General features: G+C 36.7%; 2 protein-coding genes across 10 annotated transcripts; one reads left to right on the top strand and one right to left on the bottom strand.

Annotated features, from left to right (window-relative positions):
• Nucleotides 1-11,209: 11,209 nt before the first annotated feature.
• On the top strand, nt 11,210-17,129 carry LOC109162089. 9 transcript variants are annotated; one of them, XR_002051012.1, is made up of 11 exons: nt 11,210-11,352; nt 11,966-12,014; nt 12,389-12,441; nt 13,111-13,278; nt 13,375-13,480; nt 13,623-13,799; nt 14,591-14,750; nt 15,379-15,692; nt 16,173-16,262; nt 16,746-16,883; nt 16,996-17,129. XR_002051012.1 is itself a non-coding variant. In XM_019310765.1 (10 exons), the coding sequence occupies exons 3-10, from the start codon at nt 12,406-12,408 to the stop codon at nt 16,814-16,816; spliced, it is 1,122 nt and encodes a 373-aa protein (XP_019166310.1). In that variant the 5' UTR covers nt 11,211-11,350; nt 11,966-12,014; nt 12,389-12,405; the 3' UTR covers nt 16,817-17,129. The 9 variants fall into 9 exon arrangements, 8 of the variants coding, with proteins under 8 accessions (XP_019166310.1, XP_019166318.1, XP_019166313.1 ...); XM_019310765.1 differs by having other exon boundaries at nt 11,211-11,350; nt 16,746-17,129; XM_019310773.1 differs by having other exon boundaries at nt 11,211-11,352; nt 12,399-12,441; nt 13,117-13,278; nt 16,746-17,129.
• A 942-nt stretch (nt 17,130-18,071) lies between these two features.
• LOC109162091 lies at nt 18,072-20,800 on the bottom strand. Its single transcript, XM_019310774.1, has 3 exons — nt 20,121-20,800; nt 19,719-19,905; nt 18,072-18,568 (listed from the first exon to the last, which is right to left on the bottom strand). The coding sequence occupies exons 1-3, from the start codon at nt 20,660-20,662 to the stop codon at nt 18,347-18,349; spliced, it is 951 nt and encodes a 316-aa protein (XP_019166319.1). The 5' UTR covers nt 20,663-20,800; the 3' UTR covers nt 18,072-18,346.
• Between the last annotated feature and the right edge of the window lie 616 nt (nt 20,801-21,416).

Below are 21,416 nucleotides of genomic sequence, written 5' to 3'. Positions count from 1 at the left end.
TACATTGAATTATGAGTTAGTAGATTTGACGCAACGGTGATCGTCCCCCAGACGTAGATACACACTGTATCGAACTGGGTAAACAATATTTTGTGTCTTTTACTTCTGTTTGATTTAATTTCCGCACCAAGACTATTCACTGATCTACTGACTGATCTATGACAGTGCTAAGTCAATCACTCAAACAGAATCATACTGAAATATTATATAGACACAATATACAACACGAATACAGAAATTACATGTGGTATCAGAGCTTTTAAGTCTACATAGTGACTTGATCCAAAAGGGAACTATTTTTCTGTACTTTCGTGTGTTTTTACTTTTCTGGCGGACAAAGTGCTGTTTGAGTCATTTGTGACAGATGGATAGGCCACCTCTATTGGATGGTAATAATTACTCATTCTGGAAAGCCATAATGGAAATCTATCTTCAAGCCCAAGGAGCTAAAGTGTGGCATGCTGTGATTACTGGTTGGACACCCCCTACAAAAGACGGACTGATGGGTGCAACAGTCCGTAAACCAGTAGAGGAATGGTCAATTGAAGAATTAACTCTCTCAGGTTACAATAGCAAAGCATTGAATTCAATTGTGGGATCATTATATGAGTTTGTATTCACCCAAGTCACTGGTGTGAAAGAAGCCAAGAAGGCGTGGGAGATCTTGCAAACTCGATATGAAGGAACTGATGATGTAAAGCAGTCAAAATTACAAATGGTTCTTTCAGAATTCGAAGCCCTGAAGATGAATGAAGAAGATGATATCTCATATTTCCATAGTCAGGTACAAGATTTAATGAATAGGGCATCTGTTCTTGGCGAACCATTCTCTGAAGAAAGGGTGGTCAAGAAAGTTCTTCGCTCACTGCCCAAGAGGTTTCGTATGAAGGTTATAGCAATTCAAGAGAATCAAGGCTGGGAGAAGAAGAGTCTTGGTGAACTAATGGGTAGTCTACACACTTACGAACTTGAAGTGCTAACTAATGATAACCCTAGGTCAATCAGAAAAAGAAAATCAGTGGCGTTCATTACTGACGCTGATCAAGAATCTAACACTGAAGATGTTGATGATGAATCCCTAGCTTTGCTCATGAAGATTCTCAAGAAGATTTCAAAGGGATTCAGTCAAAAAGGTTTGGGACAGTTTAATAGGAATCAATCCAATGGTGGAAACTCAACAAATCATAAATTTGAGTCAACTCCTTCAGTTTTGAAGTCTGGTCAGTCCAAGAATGCATCAAACAGTATAAGTAAAGCCCTAAATCGGTCAATTCAATGTTGGGAATGTGAAGGGTTTGGTCATACTCAGGCAGAATGTGCAACATACCTAAAGAGGAATAAATACATGTCTGCTTCAACCCTAAGTGGTGACAAAGAGGAAAGTGCAGATCAAGTGTTTGATGAAAATACTAGGAACTCTGTTGCACTCTTCACTGCATCAGAAGTTCACTCAGACTGCGATGAGGATGATGAAGCCTACATGTCTTCAGACAATTTTGAAGAAAGACATACTCAGTTAGAAAAGGAGTTTGCTAAACTTGTTTCTAGATGGGAACAATTGGTGAAGGTCAACAAAAATTTGAATGAAAATCTTAGACAGCGTGAGGAACATTTGAAGAAACTAAATGCTGATATGGTTATGAAAGATGATCTTATTACTAAGATCAGATCTAGAGAAGGAAAGCTGGTAAAGGAATTGGAAGATTTGAAGAAAAACATCAAGATGATGGATACTACTTCTACTTTGGACAAGATTTTAGACTCAGGCAGAAAGTCTAACAATAGAACTGGTCTTGGTTTTGAAAAAGGTCAAACATCTAAGTCTGTTCCTGTGTTTGTAAAAGGAAACACATCTTCTTCTAACAGTAGAACAGACCTTGGTTATGAAAAGGGTCAATCGTCTAGGTCTGCTCCTGTGTTCGTGAAAGGAAACACTTCTGCTTCCACTACTGAGTCTGAACCAGTCAGCACTAAATTTCAGTCTCTTCACTCCAAGATGAAAGGCAAGTATTTCAAATTCAAAAACTATACCCCTACATGTCATTATTGCTTAATTAGAGGTCACACCAGACCAGAGTGTTACTACTTATATAAGGATCAAAGAGAGGAACATTTTAGAAATAAATTCATTACTCCTTTCAAGAGACAGATCTGGGTCAGAAAATCTGAAGTGATATGTACCCATACTTCTGTGTTACTGGCTGAGTGTGGAGATCCTCCGTTAGCCTAATGCTTCTTTGTCTATCATTTCGCAAAAAGGGGGAGTAGTGAGGTCTCAGGGGGAGTGGTTGATATCCAGGGGGAGTGTGTGTGAAGTGTTGGTAGTTGATATTCAGGGGGAGTGTGTGTGAAGTGTTGGGGGTTGTTGCTTTAATTGTTTCAGTTCTTTTAGGTTGTGTGTTGCTTAGCTTGTTTAGAAAGGGTATATCTTTGGTTTAATTGCTTTAAATCATGACTTTCGTTTTTATTAAGTTGTTTTGCCAAATAATAGCCAAAGGGGGAGTTTGTTAGTGTTTTGAGTCTAAAACCCCAACATGTAATTGGCAAAATTAGATAGGTTTTCTGTTTTAGAGTCTGTCAGAGTTTGAAGACTGAAGTTCTGATTGATCAGATAATCCGTCAGAGCGTCTCAGAATCAAAATCGTTGGAGATCATCTATTGAAGACGCGTATGAGCTGGCAAACGCGGTTTTGAGGTGATATTTCAAGAAAGAATATTAGTAAATCATCTCTCCTTAGGTATGGACGAAATCTCCTTAAAAAATCAAGATTGATTAGCTATACAAGTCCTACCTTTTACATCCAGAGCTATTTTTGGAGAGAATCAAAGGCAAGAAGTATTTATGCATACAAGTCTTCATAAGTTAGGGACGAATGCTTTGAAGCCAATACTCTCAATACAAAAAGAATACACAGTTCTGGCTATTCCATTCCTTCTCAAGAAATACAGTTCATGGTGCTTAAGAAGATGAACTTGAGAAGAATCAATCATGCTTAAACCAGTGGACGCGAAGATCACTCAGTTGTGGGAACAACGTGGGACTGCGTCAGTGAAGCGGACTGCATCAGAATTAGCTCTCCATTGAAGGGATTTCATTGGACTTCTGGATGCGCGGCTAGGGATGTCAATGGGGCGGGGTGGGGGCAGGGGACATACCCCCCATCCCCGTCCCCGACTTTCTTCCCATTCCCCGTCCCCATCCCCATCCCCGCCGGGGAATGAAAAATTCCCCCCATCCCCACGGGGATTATTCGGGGACGGGGAATCCCCACCCCGTTAACAAGTTATAAAAAAAAATAAAAATTAAACATTAAAAAACATTTAAATAAATAACGCATATATATTCATCCCCAACTCAAAGTTGTATTCAATATTTTACAATTAAACATTTTATTTAAAAATATGCATGACATACAATGACAAGAATACTTCTAAAATTATATATATTGTATACAAAGTACTACATTTGTGTGTGTTGTGTGGCAATATATATATATATATATATATATATATATATATATATATATATATATATATATATCGGGGACGGGGCGGGGCGGGGAGAGTACTCCCCATCCCCGCCCCCGTCCCCGGCGGGGAATTCAAAATTGCCCCCATCCCCATCCTCTATCCCCTATTTCTGTCCCCATCCCCGTCCCCGTAGGGGCGGGGAATCGGGTTCCCCGTCGGGTGCGGGTTCAATTGACATCCCTATGCGCGGCTCTCCGACTTCAACAATCCACTAAACCTCTGTAGACTGGTTACTGACCTTGTGTGGGGTACTTGGGTGAGATCGTCTTTTCTCTACCTTTGTACATTGAATTATGAGTTAGTGGATTGGACGCAACGGTGATCGTCCCCCAGATGTAGATACACACTGTATCGAACTGGGTAAACAATATTTTGTGTCTATTACTTCTGTTTGATTTAATTTCTGCACCAAGACTATTCACTGACTGATCTACGACAGTGCTAAGTCAATCACTCAAACAGAATCATACAGAAATATTATCTAGACACAATATACAACACGAATACAGAAATTACAATATAATTGTTAAATCCTTGTCGCCTTGATAACATGTCCCATCAAATTTTCATATTATGTCATGGTATATGAATCTTCTTCAAATAAGTCCATTGAGTTAGGCCAATGCCACTATTTGGGCTAAACTCTATTTGTTAGTGTTTTTATGTTCAAAAACCCCATATTATAATTGGCAATATTATTATGGCATACTAAGATAGGTTTAGAGTCTGTCCGGTTGGGTCTACAATTTACTGATCAAGCAGAAGCAACGACAGAAGAACTGGCACTGAAGATCTGATTTAGGAAAGCTGTTTCCTTAAGAGTCTTACGCGGTATTATCAGCCCAGTATGGAAAGACGATCAGCGTATCTTCAAAGAAGGTAATGGACCTAATCTGCTGAGATTACATTCCTCTTATATAGTCCTACCTTCTACAATCAAAGACATTTTTATGGAGAGTGTTTATTGAAGGATTTATAAGTACCAGTTCTTTAAGGGAACTAGGGTTACGCCAAATAAGAAGCAGAAACACTCCATATCAGCTTGATGAGTCTAGATCTTTGATGGTCATGCACCTTCTCAATACAACATGTTCACGGTGATTAAGATGATGAACTTGAGAAGAGTTACTGCTGCTTAAACGAAAGGACACTAAGATCACACTATTGTGGGAACAACCTTATAGAGCGTCACTGAAGTGGACTGCATCAGAGCTGGCTCTCCAAGTGAAGGGATTTCATTGGACTTCTGTATGCATGGCTCTCCATCTTCAACAATCCACTAAACCTGTGTAGACTGGATATGTACCTTGTGTGGGGCACTTGGGTAAGATTATTGTATATCTACCTTTGTACATTGGATTATGATTTAGTGGATTGGACGCCTATGTGATCGTCCCCCAGACGTAGATACACACCGTATCGAACTGGGTAAACATTGCGAGTGTTCGTTCTGTGTGTTTGTTTATTTTTCTCTGATGTTCTCTTCATGATCTATCATTACTAAGTAGGTGCTTAACAATCATTTTTGATATTTTACGTAAAATGAGGAAATGCAAAATTAGACTATTAATTGAGCCATCTAAATTGACATTATGTGTTTGATTTAAACCTTGGGGTAAATTTAGGTGTTTCAATTCAGGCGTGTCATTTAGACAAAGTCAGTGTATTTAAAGCCAATATGTTAAATGGGGAGATAATATTCATCCAGATGAAGAGAGATATGGGGAAAACACTTATGTAGAGATGTTATTGAGTCATATCTTACTTTGTAGTATTTTCAGTGAATTTAAAGAAAAAAAATCATAAAAAATTGTGGAGCAAAACTCACGCATATGCACAAACTTTTTTGTTAGGTGTAACTAGACAATGTATCAGGTGCAAAACGTCTCACAAGTGAAGCATGCGAATTCATCATAGTCATTGATCTTGACAAAATCAACAACTCATAATGAAGATAAATAAAAATAAAAATAAAAATAAAAGCACGGTAACATTATGGTAATTTTTCGTATTGTTGAAAGCTTAAGGTGTGTCAGTTCTACATTGATGGTGCATAAGTTCCACACTTAAGGTGCGCCAATTCAACAATTAAGGTGCGTATGTTTAAAATTTAAGGTGCGTTAGTTTGAATCTTAAGGTGTGTCAATTTTACATTTAAAGTGCGTAAGTTCTACACTTAAAGGTGCGGCAATTTAACATTTACGATGCGTATGTTTAAGGCTTAAGATGTGTCATTTTGAACACTTAAGGTGCACCAATCAAAACTTTTATTTGTTAATTCGAGAAAGGGAAAATGACACTTTTTCCCCCTAAGTTATATACTTATAGCATTTTTCCCCCTCAATTATTTATGTAAACACATTAGTCCCCTCAATTATTTTAAAAGTGGTAATTTTTCTCCCTGATATATTAAATTGACATTTTTACCCTTAAAGTAAACATTTTATTTCTTTTACTTCTCCAATAAATTATTGTGTATATGTAGCAATGACCACGGTTCGGTTCGAACGGAACCGGACACTATAGCAATCGAATTAAAAGTTTTCAGTTATGATTCAGATCTAGAACCCAATATTTGAATTTCAATTTATTAAATTTATGAACCAAAAAAATTGGATTATGAACCGTGAACCGGCGGTTCCGGATCCGGTTCGCGATTTTGAACCGTATTTATTTTAAAATTTTATTTTATTTTTTATTTTAAAATAGCCTAAATTCAATAATAAATGTATTTTATTTTTTCAGTTCGGGACATGAACCGGCTATTCCGGTTTGCGATTTTAATAAACTCTAAATATCGCGTTTTGATTCTAAATTTTAATTGGAATATTTTGGTTTGGTTGCTATAATATCTATTTGGTTTGAACCAAATTATAGTAATAATTTGTTGGAGAAGAAAAAAAATTGAAATATTTATTTTAAATATTTATTTTAAGGGTAAATATGCCAATTTAACATTTTAAGGAGGAAAAGAGCCACTTAAATAATTTAGGGGGAAAAAGTATTATAAATATATAACTCAGGGAGAAAAAGTGTCATTTTCAAATGATAAAAATTTTCATCTGGTGAATAACTTTTTGGGAAAAGGGTCAAATAGGCCCTTGAACTTTACGCGAAAAGTCAATTAGACCCTTAAATTTTGGAAAAGTGCAATTAAACACATGAACTCATTATTTTAATGCATCCCACCCCTTCAGCCAGTTAACCTTCCGGTAATTTGTAATAAAATCCACCATGGCAGCTGACTTGTCAAGAGATGAATCGCCACATAAGCAAATAAAAAAAAAGTCAAAACATGAAAAAAAAATCGAACCCATTTGCTCATCACCTCTTTCAAGAGATGCACGCCGGTTATGCAAAAGTGCAGCAGGCCTTCCGGCAGGGCAAACTTTTGTGTTCTCGTCTCCTCTGCAAGATTTTCCAGTAATGATGTCGGTTTCTCACTTTCTCATACCCTTTGTTCATCAAATACATTGGATTGAATGGGCCTTCGGTAACTCGACCCATACCTTTTGCTCATCACCTCTTTCACAATGTGCAGTCTTATGCAGAGGTGTGGCGGGCCTTCTGGCTGGGCGTTAAGTTCTTGAAGGCTTGAAGCATAGCACACCACCGGGTTGGGTCGGCGACGTAGAAATCGGTTGGCGAGGTTTGGGCGGAGCTAAGCTCTGGGCCAACGACGAAGGAGCTGGAGGTCGGATGACGTCATTTGGCAGTGAATTTTTGGGGGCCAGGCTGCATCTCCCATGGGAAGGGAATTATTATTCCTTGAATAGATGACATGCAATAATAGAAACAAGATGATTCTTCATCAACGGATGATGATGATAGTCTTGTATTGGAAACGATGATGTTGAGGGATAAAGCATAACCATCTTTTTCTTGTGGTCTGCAATAATATACTTTGCGATGCTCTTTACGGTAATATCATATCTGTTGCTTTTATTATTCTTAGCTTCATCCTGTTGTATTACCCATCAATTTAAACAAATTTCAACATATCGACTAGAAGATCAAATAACTCTCTCGTAATTGACAGACACACTAACTCACTAGTCTAATTATTCTTTACACGCACACATATACATATACATACTCGATCTACAATGGCTTCATATAAAAATTAAAGCTAAGGAAAAAAGAAGAAAAGACCAGATAAATAGAATAAAGCTGAACAATTTGAGGAACACTTTGCATGCGAGAAAATCATCAGTCGGCGAAGCCAGCTAAGTGGAATGGAGGGCCCGGTAAACTTCGGGCAGACTTCGGAGCACCCGGCTTACTCGTGAAGGCCTAGGCGAAGTAGCAGGCGATGCGCTGCATGGTGTCGCCGTCTCCAGGCTGCCGCTGCCCACGTGGTCGGCGCAGGTGAACAGATAGATCAAGTGCAAACCTCTCTCCTCAGATTTAAGCTCCTTCATCCACAAGTATGACGATTTATAGGAAACCGAGTAACCGACACTACCACCGGAAAAACTTGCAGAGGAGATGAGGACGGAAAAGGTTACCAGGCCGGAAATCCTATTGCACCTCCGCATAACCGGTGTGCACCTGAAGGAGGTGATGAGCAAATGGGTTTGAGTTTTTTCCAGGTACGAGGATTTATAGGAAAATGACCCCATCACCAGAAAAGCTTGCAGAGGAGATCAGGACGAAAAAGCTTACCAGGCCGGAAATCCCTTTGAACCCCGCATAACCAGCGTGTACCACTGAAGGTGGTGATGAGCAAATGGGTTTGAGTTTTATTTTTAACTTTGCTGATGTGGCAAGTCATATCTAAATTATATTGACAAGTCAGCCGCCATAATGGATTTTACCGGAAGTTATTGGAGGGTTAACCGGTTGAAGGGGTGGGATGCCCTAGAATCATGAGTTTATGTGTTCAATTGCACTTTTCTAAAGTTTAAGAGTCTAATTGACTTTTGGCGTAAAGTTCAGAGGCCTATTTGACCCTTTTTCCTAACTTTTTTAACTTTTTTTATTGACAACAACTGATCATATATAAAAATAGTTTTTAAAAAAATTGTCCAAATATTGGTGACAATAATAATAGTATAGTATGTATAGGATCAAAAGTATTGCGGTGTATATTGATTTGGAATCATTGCACTTTCCTAATTGATCCAACCTTTCCCAACCAAAAGACCATGAGAATCCAATTGTGGGCAGTGGTCCTTGCCAAGACAGTCACCACCGCATCATTTGCAGGGATTCTTAATTTCTTATTTGAATGATGGCTTCATGTACCCAAAGATCTCTGTGCTTGGACCACTATACATAAGGATTATAATGGAATGGATTCGGAACCAGATATTTATATTCATAGTCCGATCCACCATATTTTGGGTGAAAATAATATTCTGTAATACCATAAGTTAGAAACTATATTACATAAAATATGTTAAAATTTACCGTTTTCACTCACAGTTTTACATAAACGTTATAAAACAACGTTTAAAGAAAATATTTACAAACACACACATAGATACTTTTTCCACTTATTTCGTATTGGGATTCTCGGTTCTTTCATTCAATTCATGTTATAAAGCAATTGTTATACCATGGAATAGTGACTAGGTTTCACATTGTATTGTGAATTCTAATTTATAATGACATAAATATTCTTTATCCGCAATTGACATATATAATATGTAATATGTTAATTGAATGTACATAATATAAATATTGGTGTGCATTATTGCTTCTCCAATTTGCCACCGATAGGCCACTTTCATTGGGATTCAAAATTGTTATTTCGTGATTATCAAGTTAACCATCTATTCAACTTAGCTGAGTTGTCATATGAATATAGTTAATTTGTTTTACACATATGGTGCACCTTGATTATGATTGTTGCATTTGATAGAGGATTATAGGTTGAATAACGTTGTTTTTTATTTTTGTTTTGTTTTGTTTTGTTTTGTTTTGTTTTTTTTAATGGAGAATATAACGCTGTTAATTATGATTAAAGTTGTTAAATATAATTGTTGGGACTATGGTCTTAAACCCAAGCAATTGTATTAGTATTTTTTATCGTTTGGTTAATAGTAATAATCAATCCAATATATAGTACTCTTACAGGGCGTTTGGTTGGAGAGGGAAAATTACGTGGGAAAAGAATTGTAATTCCATGGGAGATTAATTACTGGGAATAAAGTGATAATTTAAATTTCAGTTTTTGGTTTACATTACTGGGAGTTTCAATTCCAATGTTTGGTATACATAGGAATTGAAAGGGAATAAGTAGTATAAAGTCTAAAATGTCCATTATTATTGTCTGGCATTAATTTTATGTTAAAAAGGAATGAGAAATTTTGACTTATCACTATCTTTTTTCTTCCTAAAATCCCAGGAATTAAAATCTCAAGGGGGGACATGAGATTTTAGTTCCATAAAAAATGTGAGAATTGCAATTACTTTCAACCAAACAATGGAATTTTGTGACATTTGGAATTAGGTGGGAATTAAGTGGGAAGATAATTTAAATTCCCTTCAACCAAATGCCCTGTTATGGGGTGTTTGGCAGTGGAATTGTAATTCATTTACCATTTTATTTTTTATTTTTGAAATACTAATGATTCTTTATAAGGTAGTATCTGTTTTATTCTATACTTCCTTAATCATTTTCAGCTCAAAGAATTTAAGTCTCCATCATCAATGTTCGAAATTACGATCATCAATTTGGAATGATAACATGGATGCCATCATACTACATAGTAGTTGACCCATTACCATTTATTTAAATAAGTGAAAATTTTAAGGGTATGGTTGAGGAGGAATTGTAAATCTCACACCCCCATAATAATTACAATTTCATAATATATGGAAAGAAAGTTTAGATTGTGATGATTAAATTATCTTCCCTAATTATCATTCATCTTTCCCTACAAATTATTAATTATATAGTCATTTTGGTCTTGTACTATTTATTCTCATTTAATCTCTATATACAAATAATATAATTAACTAACGTGGTGGCCCCTTAAGCAAATTCTTAATATTCATGGTTACCAAATAATGAAATTTCCTTTAACTCTTTTCAAAAGATTGAATCCCCAATTAAAGGCCCCCACATTCTATATAGAGAGAGTCAAATATTAGTATGATCAAGAAAGCTGTTAATTATGAATATAATTCTCATACTGTCATTGTCTTGAATCATAGTATTTTCCAGGGTTGTAAAAATCCCGCATAGGCACCAAGTAATCGGCGCCTAGGCGCTAGGTGCCCCTTGGCCGTGGCGATTTTTCCCCTAGACGCCCGGCCTAGTGCCTAATTCGGCCGCCTAGCGCCTAACTCGGCCGATTACGCCGAGTTAACTCGTTAATTTCTATTGAGTTAGCCGAGTTAACCCGGCTGACTCGACCTTGCTAATTTTTTCATTTATATATATATATATATATATATATATATATATATATATATATAATATGACATATATGCACCTACACACATGCACTGTTTTTCTTTTTTTTTTAGTTAGCCGCTCTAGGCGACCGCCTAGCCCGCTTAGGCCCCGCCTAGGCCGTCGCGCTAGGCGCTACTCTACCGCCGGACTAGCGCCTATTTGCTGAACCATTAAGTTAATTCTACCCTGAACACTTTAATTCCTTCGTTGCAACTAAATGGAGTGTTATGTGAATGATTTGGGAGAAGTGAATGATTATGGGGATGGTTAGGAAGAATACCAGAGAATTAAGGACACTTGTAAAAACTGGGCACCATAAATCTGTTTATTGTCATACTGACACAGTTCCCATCACTATTCTGAAGCACAGCATGCCCGCATACCAGCAAAGCTCTCTCTCATTCTCTCTCTGTATATCTCTTTTCTCTTTTCTTCTTGCATTTCTCAATCTATTTTTTCTTTTTTCTTTTTGCTCTGTATATAAAGGCCAATTTCGCCAGCTTTGCTCCGCCCTCCCATGTTGTGTGTGTGTGCAGATATCTTTCATTTTTACTCTATTGATTTCTCCAAGTTCTTGAGTTTATCGAGTTTTGGAGGTTTTTCTTTTTGTTACTAATTTGCGATATTGTTTACCTGTAATGTTTATGGCTGGACGAGCACTGAATTGCGGTTAGTTGCTGAATCTAACAAAGTGGTTTCACTCTAAGAATTGCGAATTTGTTATGGGACTGACTGTATCATAAGCAATGTGATATTATCGGAAATGCATTTCAGTGTTCTATACGTACTTTCTTCATTTTCGAGGCAAACATATTGTTCTCAACTTAGGGAAGATGTGCAAAATCACAACCTCTAATGACTTGTTTTAAGTTCAGCTCTGTCACAATTTCCTCTGGTTTGTTATTCAATTCAATGAGCATGCTCAGTATCCTTAACTTTATAGCATTCTGTCTGCTTTGTCTAATATGAGGGAAGTGCCTATTTAACTCATAAGATTCTGATTTCATTCTATTTCTGGTGGGGCAGGGAAGTGATTTCAATGGAATGCTGTATCTTTGATATGAAGATTGGGCAGGTAAATTTATGTCCATATTCAATCTTCCTTCCCTCAACTAGGTCTGACATTTTTTAGGTTTGATGTACATATGCTTCTTAAAATTGTTGTCACATTTCAGTTGAACCTCTGGAGGTTTTGCTTAGATTGAGTCACAGTAGGTGATCAGATTCTTATGATGTTCCTGTTTCATTGAATTCAAAGAAAATAGTTGTCAATTTTGTGCTTTCTACTACTGTATTTGACACTCTGATGTTCTGTTTCTGACTGATTAAATTATAAATGATATGAACATGTGTTCAGGTCAAAGTAATTCTATTTCATGCATAAAGTCTTACTAGAAACACAGACTGATCAATTGACATCTTTCTTTTTTGCTGTGGGATATTTTGGAGGTCAATGCAGATAGTTGATGTGCTTGCATTTTACTAAAATGAAGAATACACAGGTTATTGTGCTTACACTTCCACTGAGCTTCTTTTTCAGTGTCTCTTTATTACGTGATGATACTCCCTGTGCTCTAATACATGATCGCATATTAATTTAATTTTTGGGTGCCGAAGAGTAGTCCACTTTCAAAAGTAACATTCTGTTTGGTTTTATTCGCTGGTTATTGCTTAATGATACTCCCTCTATCTGTAGAAGAATTTTGACCTTTCCATTTTGGATGTTATACATTAGTCATAGTCTTTCTTTCAAAGACCAAAGTTCATTTAATTGTAAATTTCTTAATTTACCCCTCATAAATGAAGATATTGACATTAAATGATATTCATTTTACTAATTAAAGCAAATTTAATGATGATAAATGCAAAATTACAATAAAATAGAATGCTTGAAGTGCACTTACTGTTTCTGTTGGAGAATATTGTACTTGGTCAAGTGGGTTATCATTTTTGGATAGAGGGAGTACCATATTTCATTGTATCCTTTCTTAACAAATACTATTGATGATAAACAATATGAGATTAATGCTTGCTACTGCTGCAATAATTTGTTTTTAACTCCAGATAGTGTTGTGTGTGTATTATAATAGTGTCAGAAACAACCATTCTAATTCCATATTTAATTATTTTTGTCAAGTATCACATTTTATTAATTAATAACACTTATAAAATTGCAGGATTCACAAAAAGCACCGAAGAAACTGCCATCAAGACAAACTTCTCATGACTCTCAAAATGATCAACAAAATAATACAACAGAGACTCCTGTAGCAGATGCAGGATCAGTTTCTGCATCGGGCAATGCGAACAGGAAGGTTTCACCTGAAGATATTGAGCTAGTATGATCGCACCTGTGTTTATACTTCTCTGTTTGGAACTTCTACAATGAGTTGAAACTTTAATTTGAACTTTCTATGACAAAATTGTTGGTGTAGGTACAGAACTTGATCGAGAGGTGTTTGCAGTTGTATATGAATAGAGATGAAGTAGTTAAAACACTTGTGAATCGTGCAAAGATACATCCTGCATTTACAACTCTAGGTGCTGGATATATTTATGGTTTTTTTTTTTTTGGTCAATGTGCTTATTTTGGCTCTTTCATCAAATATTTCATTTTTTTTCAATAGTTTTCTTTGAAGGCTTTCAAATTGTAGTTTTCACAATATATTCCTCTGGTAAACAGTGTGGCGAAAGTTGGAAGAACAAAATGCTGATTTTTTTCGATCCTACTACATAAGATTGAAGCTGAAGAAACAAATCCTGTTGTTCAATCAGTTGCTCGAGCAACAGTATGCCCTAACAAAACATAACCACATAGTTCCGCTGGCTCCTTTTCAGAATAGAATTAATTGCATGCCAGGTAAGCTTTCTTTAATCATTATTATCATCTGAAATGATCACTGGGATGGTCTACTTTGAAATAGATTACTATATTTCAAATAATTTTTATACCTTTTCTCCTAATGTTAGTTGCTACCTAGTCTTTGACAAAATGATTTAGATCTCGTACTATTATTTTGACTGCATTGCTTTTGGAGTTAGTAACATTGAGATGATTAAGCTGTGGGTGTAGATAGTATATCGATTACTGTATTTAAATGCAGAGGCATATTGCTTTACCAATTCACATCTCAAAGATTTAAAAAATGTATTCTCTTTATATGGCCTGGTATCATGAATGGAGAAAAGCTGTTAAACATTTTATGGCCTTCATTAAGAACTTGGAAAGTAAATAACAGTTCATTGAAATTGTTTTCTGCAGCTAGGAGTTGTACTGGTTTGTGGAATATTGCTCCCTTCCCTGTCCTTTCTTATTACATCAGGAAAATAACAGATTGCTCCCTTCCCTGTCCTATCTCATTACATCAAGAAAATAACAGATAACACATATAAGAGTAAGTTATAATGTCAGCACTCAGCAGAATATAGATACTGCTAGGGCAACTTATAACAAATGGAATACAGATTAAAAACATGGGTGCGGGGTGCCTCTGACATAATGAATATCTGTAGAATTCTTATGTCCCTTATCTTTCGAAGAAGCGCAAGTGACTTGGAAGAGCATTCGATCATTACTCTTAAGACACTTTTTAATTAGATTGTATTTACTCTACAATCATTATTACTCACTACTGCTTGTTTCTACTGCAGTCAACAATTTACCCATGGGATATCCAGTCCTGCAGCAGCCTCCAATTCCAGCTGCAGGTCATCTTCATCTTGATTCAATGACCATTTCTAGCTTCCATGTGGTCAATGGGGTGCCTGCACCGAGCAACTACCATCCAGTGCAGATGAATTCTGGAAATGAGTAAGATTTTAATTTTCTTAAGCTCTTTTTACTCTTAGTTCATTATTAAAGTGATGGAACAGATTAGAGTTTTCAATGTTAGAGGGTCAAAGCAAGATCTGAATTCTGAAGGGAAAGAACTTTGTGATTGAGGTGGGGAGTGTCCCTAAAGCATAATTGTAATAAAGAAGCAAATTCCAAACATCAATGCTTAGCAATTGCAGTGGTAGTGAACTGGCGATTAATCCATAAGCGATCTATTAAAACTGTTCTACTGTGTAGTGTTGATTTGTTTGTCCAGAAGCATATACTGGCTTGATGCCCAGAATTGTTCAGGTTTCTTATGTCTATCTTAACTTTTAACTTGAGCATCTTTTCTCTTTACTCGCAAGCATTTATTTCGTCATAACTTTTATCTAATAGTACATATTGCTCACTATGAGTGTGGTTATACTTTGCTAAGCATACCTCTCTGTTTGGAAGTGCAAAGAAATATTGTATTTGCATTTTTGAAACTAGTGTGTAGCTTGCCAAACTAACCAGTTGTGCATCTTCAAGTTTATTTTATTTGGCATTATGGACCATAGCATAAGATGGCTTATTACTTTGTTGAAGTAAAGGGTATATAGTGTCTATGTTTTTTTTGTAGTATGGTGATAGATACCAGTGCATCAGATATGGCAGTAGCTGTTCCACATAGCAATGCTTATTCATCTATGGCAGATATGGCTATAAGCCCGACATCAGTGGCTTCCAGTGGTCATTTCCCCTTTACTGGATCAGAGATACTTGAGATGGGAGTAGATACATCTGCCCTTCACACAGCATTTCCATCTGATGTTGCAAGCTCAGCAGGGTTGCAACTCCCCTCAGATAATTGTGCTGGAAATTCAATATCCTTGGGTCAGTTTCCTTGGAAGTTCAATTTTTCAGACCTAACAGAAGACTTGCCAAACTTGGAAGGTAACTCTACCTTAGACTGTGTTCAAGATGCTGTAATTATCATGGCCTTTTTCAAACTGTTTTTGATGTTGAACTGTCTTATTACTATTTGAGAAAACTGTCTCCAACTGGGAAATGGATCGGTACTTGAATATTTCCTCAGCTTTTGCTAGCAGGCATGATTTAGAATAATAACTAGTAATAAAGTAAATACTGATGAAGATGTAATCTTAGTTTTAAGATTGTTGGCTTCTCTAAGCTCTATATTAGAAATAAAATGCTCTTTCAGCATAAAAGATGATTTTCACTTAGCTACCTTACCTCCACAATGTTCTGCTATCAACATGGGACATATATACCTATATTAGTTGCTTTTATGATCAACATCATAAATGATGCTAGAGGTTTTTTCAATGGCTTCTCTGTTTTTACTTTTTTCTTCCATTTTCTCACTCTGTTGTTTTTCTGACTGGTGGTAATTGTTACCCTGACAAATATCAGATTTAGGAGATCTCGGAAATTACCATGGCGCACATTTTTTGCATTCTGGTTCAGATATTCTACTTGATTCACCCGAGCAAGAGGACTTGGGTAAGAAACTCTTGCCTTCAATTTCCCCTAGTAAACAACAGAATCAATTCACCAAATGGTTCGAGATGAGATCTTCTACCATCTTCACGCACAATTGATTGTCAACAACATTGTTAGAATCAAGTATAAAACTTAATTAAATCAAATATAATCATATTACATATTACTAGTTTACAACACTGGAATATGAAATGTACTAGTCTGACTGCTCAAAGCCTTCTGGAAATGTTAATAATGCATAGACAGAGAGTTTCTCTTGGATTCCACACACACACACACACATCTTACAATCTCAGGATGGGCCTTAACTATAGATCACATGGCTTAAACTTTGGATTGCATATTCATCCAGTTCATATAGGCCTAGTTAACATGAGCTCGCTAAATATGGCAAATTCTCACACAATATTGAAGATGATTCTGATGCTTCTGTGTAATTATTCTCAGCTAACTGATATTTATGATTTTTGTATGGCTTTGTTGTAGTAGACGAGTTCTTTATTGATTCCGACTCAGGGCCAATATGTCCTCAAACTGATGAAGAGAAACCATAGCTTATGTTGGTGTTCTCCAGATTCGTTGAAGTCCTGAATCCCAGGATAACTGATGTTCTGTTGCAAAGAGAAATCAAAGCACCAATCAACATTACTTGCGGCGTTTAGATGTCTCAGACTTGATTATCTGAAAAAGATGTAGTATCCAAATTTTCTTAGTATAATCATTCATGGTTTCTATTTCTATGCTTTACCATAGGTATTGATTGAAATCAACTAGAAATAGCTGAATGTGGTAATGCAGTTTTGCTTTCTGCAACTTCTGACAATAGATGATATATTTTGCTCTTTTAATACAAATACTTTTGGAAAATAAGCCTTGAACATAAATGCGATTAGTAATTGAATAAACCAATAAAAGAGCAAAATTATATCAATATGGTTAGTGATGTTTTGGAGTTGTAATCTGTTAGACTAATACCATTGGTGGGAAAAAAAAATTGAATGCATTATGATGGTTGACTGGTTGTCAACTGGTGACCATTTTAACGTTTTTTTTTTTTTTCCTCCTCTCTTGTTATTAGTGGGTCTTTTCTTGCAAAACCATGAAAGGCCCCGGCGGCACGTTTGCTCGGTGAATGATGGATTGATGGGTTTGCTTGCGAGAGCGGAAGAAAGCTTCTATGCCTTGGTTGTAATGAAAGTCATATCGATTCACCCTGAAAAACGGAAAACCATAAATTTTCTGGGATTTCTCGCAACAGGAGCGCAGCTTTGAACAAGAACCATGCTCAGATGATGATGACATTAACGGGTAGACTTGAAATTATAGCGAAGCTGTACTGGTTGACGAAGGGCGACAGATGGACAAGGAGACAGCTTCTTATAAATACCTAGACTACGATTTATTTTTTTTAATTATATTTTTTTTGATAAGAAACGCATTAGGCAAATGAGTTTTGCCTATTTTTGTCATTAATCCAAAATTACCTTCCTTCTCCACTTTACATCCCATCCCTTAATACCCAAACCCAATTAACCCCCCCGAGTTTCTCTTCCCTAGCTTAATTGACATTGAACTTAAACCCCATGGCTCCAACATTATTAAAAGGCAGGAGTGTTTTCCCTTAACAATTTTCGATGAGAAGTTTTATGGATTTTTCTTGGTTGTCCTCTTCTGTAAATGTTGTGTTATTGCACTATGCACTGCTTTCATTTTCTTGTGTGAAAGATCGCGTTTACTTCTTGTGAACATTTCCATATGATTTGTTAAATATATTTTCATGCGGATACATTCTAATAGCAGAATTGAAAATTAAACAAGCATGAAGTTCATAAAGTAAATTATCTGTTGATAGAATTTGCATTGTTAGGAGAGAAATGAATCTCAGAATCTATTCAGACCCCAAAACTATGAAATACTTCTGTATTCACACTAAGAAAATGTTAAGTGAAATTTACGACATTGCAGGCTTAAAATCTAAGAAATAGTAAAGTCAAACCCCAAAACCCCAGAGAAGGCACTTAGGCACCTTGTTTCTCTGCAAATACCTGGGAATCTGCAAGGAACAATCTTCTCTGATAAAAGAACTATCTCCTAGTCCTTTGATAAAGGGGAATTGGCTCAGCATTTTGCGTTGTTGTCTCCTCTCGAAACGGTTGAGTTGATGCATCTGCTATAGTGGGTAACCTGGAAACGCTACCTTTCCCTTTCCCTTTCCTTGCATTTGGTCCAATCTCCTCTATCATGTACTTCCACCCATCAATAGGCCTCCTACGACTAAATATGTGTGTCTTTATAAAACTTGCTATCTGCATGGAAAGCATTCTATCCCACCTCAGAAAAAGAGAGAAGGTCACAGTAAAGTTACAATAAATATAGTTGGCTCAAGGGTGGAAGCTCTGGGATAGCCACTTATCACCACTAGGTTGCATATGATAAGCTTCCTTGTGAGTGCAAAGCTGGGAAATTGTGGTGAGTCTTCAGCTGGTTGAATTAGGCTAGCTTCTTTTGTGTGTTTTTGTTTTTTTTTTTTTAGATTTTAACAAAATCCAAAATAAATGTTTCATTGATAACGCTAAAAAGTCTTGCTAGAGTAAAGAAATACAAGTGTAAAACGAAGACATTTTGATACATGTGAGACATAGAGTTCATTATCTGTGGCATTGATTTAAGATTCTTGAACTTTAAAGTCTGTCCTGGAATTTGATTAGGGTGAAGTAGAGAAAAAGTGTATTCCTCAGTCTTAGCTGAAAGATAGTTTTGTATGGGTTAGGATGGCAAATGGTATGTCAACAAGTCCTATACACATGCCAGGGCAAAGTTTTGCTGCAGTGCATTTTTGCCATTGTTATGATTTATGTTACTAACAACTAGGCAGGCAATTACTTAGTTTCTACCTTGTAAAGGAAGGCTGTCTAACATTGAAATACCACATGATCATAATGTCATGGGTAATAACACCATGTTTCATTTTCTTTCTTTCTGGTGGTGAAGAAGTGTACCACCTCCAACCCCCCTATCTCAATATTTAAACTAAAGTTCTAACCCTGGGCCTAACTGGGGAGTGGGGTGGGTGGGAGCTGGGGACTTGAACTCGATAATTGTCTTGGTTCTCAACAAACTGGAGAGGCAACACATGAAAATCTTGGCATTTTTAGCGGTGTATGGGATGGTATGAGATGATTCAGATGAATGGACACTTAGTGACTGTGTTGCATTATGGTTGCCATCTCATAGAAGCTAAGTGCAGAGTCATAGAAAATATGGACCATTTATCTTTTAAAATTCCTGTTATAACTTATTGAGGTTAGATGTATTGTGGGGGCTATCAGCATATGGATATTAGGCAAATGCAGTCAGGGACTGAACTCATGCTTCCCCTTTAAACATTTTGTCTACAAAGGACTCGTAAAATATCTTGAAAAGTACCATATCAGCAAATCTATATAGCAAACAAACCTGGAACTTGTTGAATGCAATCCGGCGCTCAAACTCTTGAAGCAAAAGATCTTCTTCTCTCTGTGACATCTCCCAGATATTCCCCTCTAGGGTTTTTGATGTTGTTTCCCAGCCATCAGGCTTATTTTTTATCTCAGAGCTAGAAATGTGCAAATTGTTCAACTCATCATTGGCAGAGTCAAAAATCCTGCATTTATTAAATGAACAACAAACCATTAGACTCTACTTTTCACAAGCAGCAACAGATAGGATCATACTTATTCTGGAATCAGAAATAAAAGTTTGGAAGTTGAAAGAGCAATTGCAACAATACTCTCTGAATAAATGGCTAAGTCTTACACTTTCACAGCAATATTCAAACACACTATAGTTGAAAGTAATAGTGCAAAGATGTATACGTACTCAGAGGCGCTATGAAGCAATTTTTCGATATCGTCAGCATTGTTCCCATCTCCAAGCTTGGCTTCCTCCATCTTCTCAATCTCTTTCGCCCACAGATTCGCATGGACTCTTTGTTTCTTAATCCTGTAATCGCTCCTAACATTCTCCAAACTGTAAAGTGAGCTCTCATTTTCACTTTTCTTAGCCGCAGAATCAGTACTTGAATCCTTTTTCGGAGTTTTGCCCTTCCTCTGATCCCAATTGTCGTTCATATCCTCCACGAACGCCCTGGTTTCGGTGTCGACCTCCGTAGGGAGAAGACTCTGGTGGGAATTATTGGAGACGTTGGAGGTGTCATCGGGGAGTGAGAAGTTGACGTCGGTCTCCCACGGAGCTCGGTTCTTGCCCGAGAGGTCTTCCGGGAGCCAAGCGGTTTCCCACGCGTCGTTCCACTCGTCCTCACCGGTTTTGCCGGAGAATCGGCGGAGAAATGTAGGGGAGGAGGCGGGGTTTATTAGGGGCTTTCTGAGAATAGTGAAACAGAGTCTTTGAATTTGGTTCATTGCTTTGAATACACTACTTGAATTTGTAATCTGGCGTCCAGTATATGAAACTGTAAAACCTCACGGCGGCGCTACTGTCGTGGGCCGGTGTCGGAACGGGAAGCTCCGGCGGTGTATGATTTCTGTTGAGTTTAGGGCTTTAGGCCCATTTTTTAAAATGAATACTCCATAGGGCAATTTATATCGTGCACCGCTATGTGCGCCCAGACACAAAATATCTGTATTTTTTGCTGACGTCTCTCTGTCCGTTTAAACATATCAAATTTTATTATGTGTATTCAGTTAAAAGTTTATGTGTATTATGTTATGAGTTTATGTGTATTTAGTTAAGAGTTTATGTGTATTATATTAATCAAATTTCATTATGTGTATTCAGTTAAAAGTTTATATGTATTGTGTTATGAGTTTATGTGTATTCAGTTAAGAGTTTATGTGCATTATGTTAAAAGTTTATGTGTATTTTGTTAATAGTTTATGTGTATTATGTTAAGGGTTTATGTGTATTATGTATTAATGTATTATGTTAGATTATGTGTATTTTATTATGAGTTTATGTGCATTCGAAATAGAGATTTTTTTTTTAACTTAACAAAACGACGTCGTTTTGGGAGGCACGGGATGCACAATGTTATGTACGCTGTGGTGCACGGTATAACGATTGACTCCATAGTGAAAATAACTTCCATCAGTCGTTATATCGTATGCCCCGTCTTACCCAACGACGTCGTTTTGGTGCATTGTAAAAAAAAAAAAA

This window comes from Ipomoea nil, unplaced genomic scaffold, assembly GCF_001879475.1.
Source record: "Ipomoea nil cultivar Tokyo-kokei standard unplaced genomic scaffold, Asagao_1.1 scaffold2926, whole genome shotgun sequence".
Taxonomy (NCBI): Eukaryota; Viridiplantae; Streptophyta; class Magnoliopsida; order Solanales; family Convolvulaceae; genus Ipomoea; species Ipomoea nil.
The sequence above is the reverse complement of the archived record's forward strand: the minus strand, read 5'-3'. Positions and strand labels throughout refer to the sequence as shown.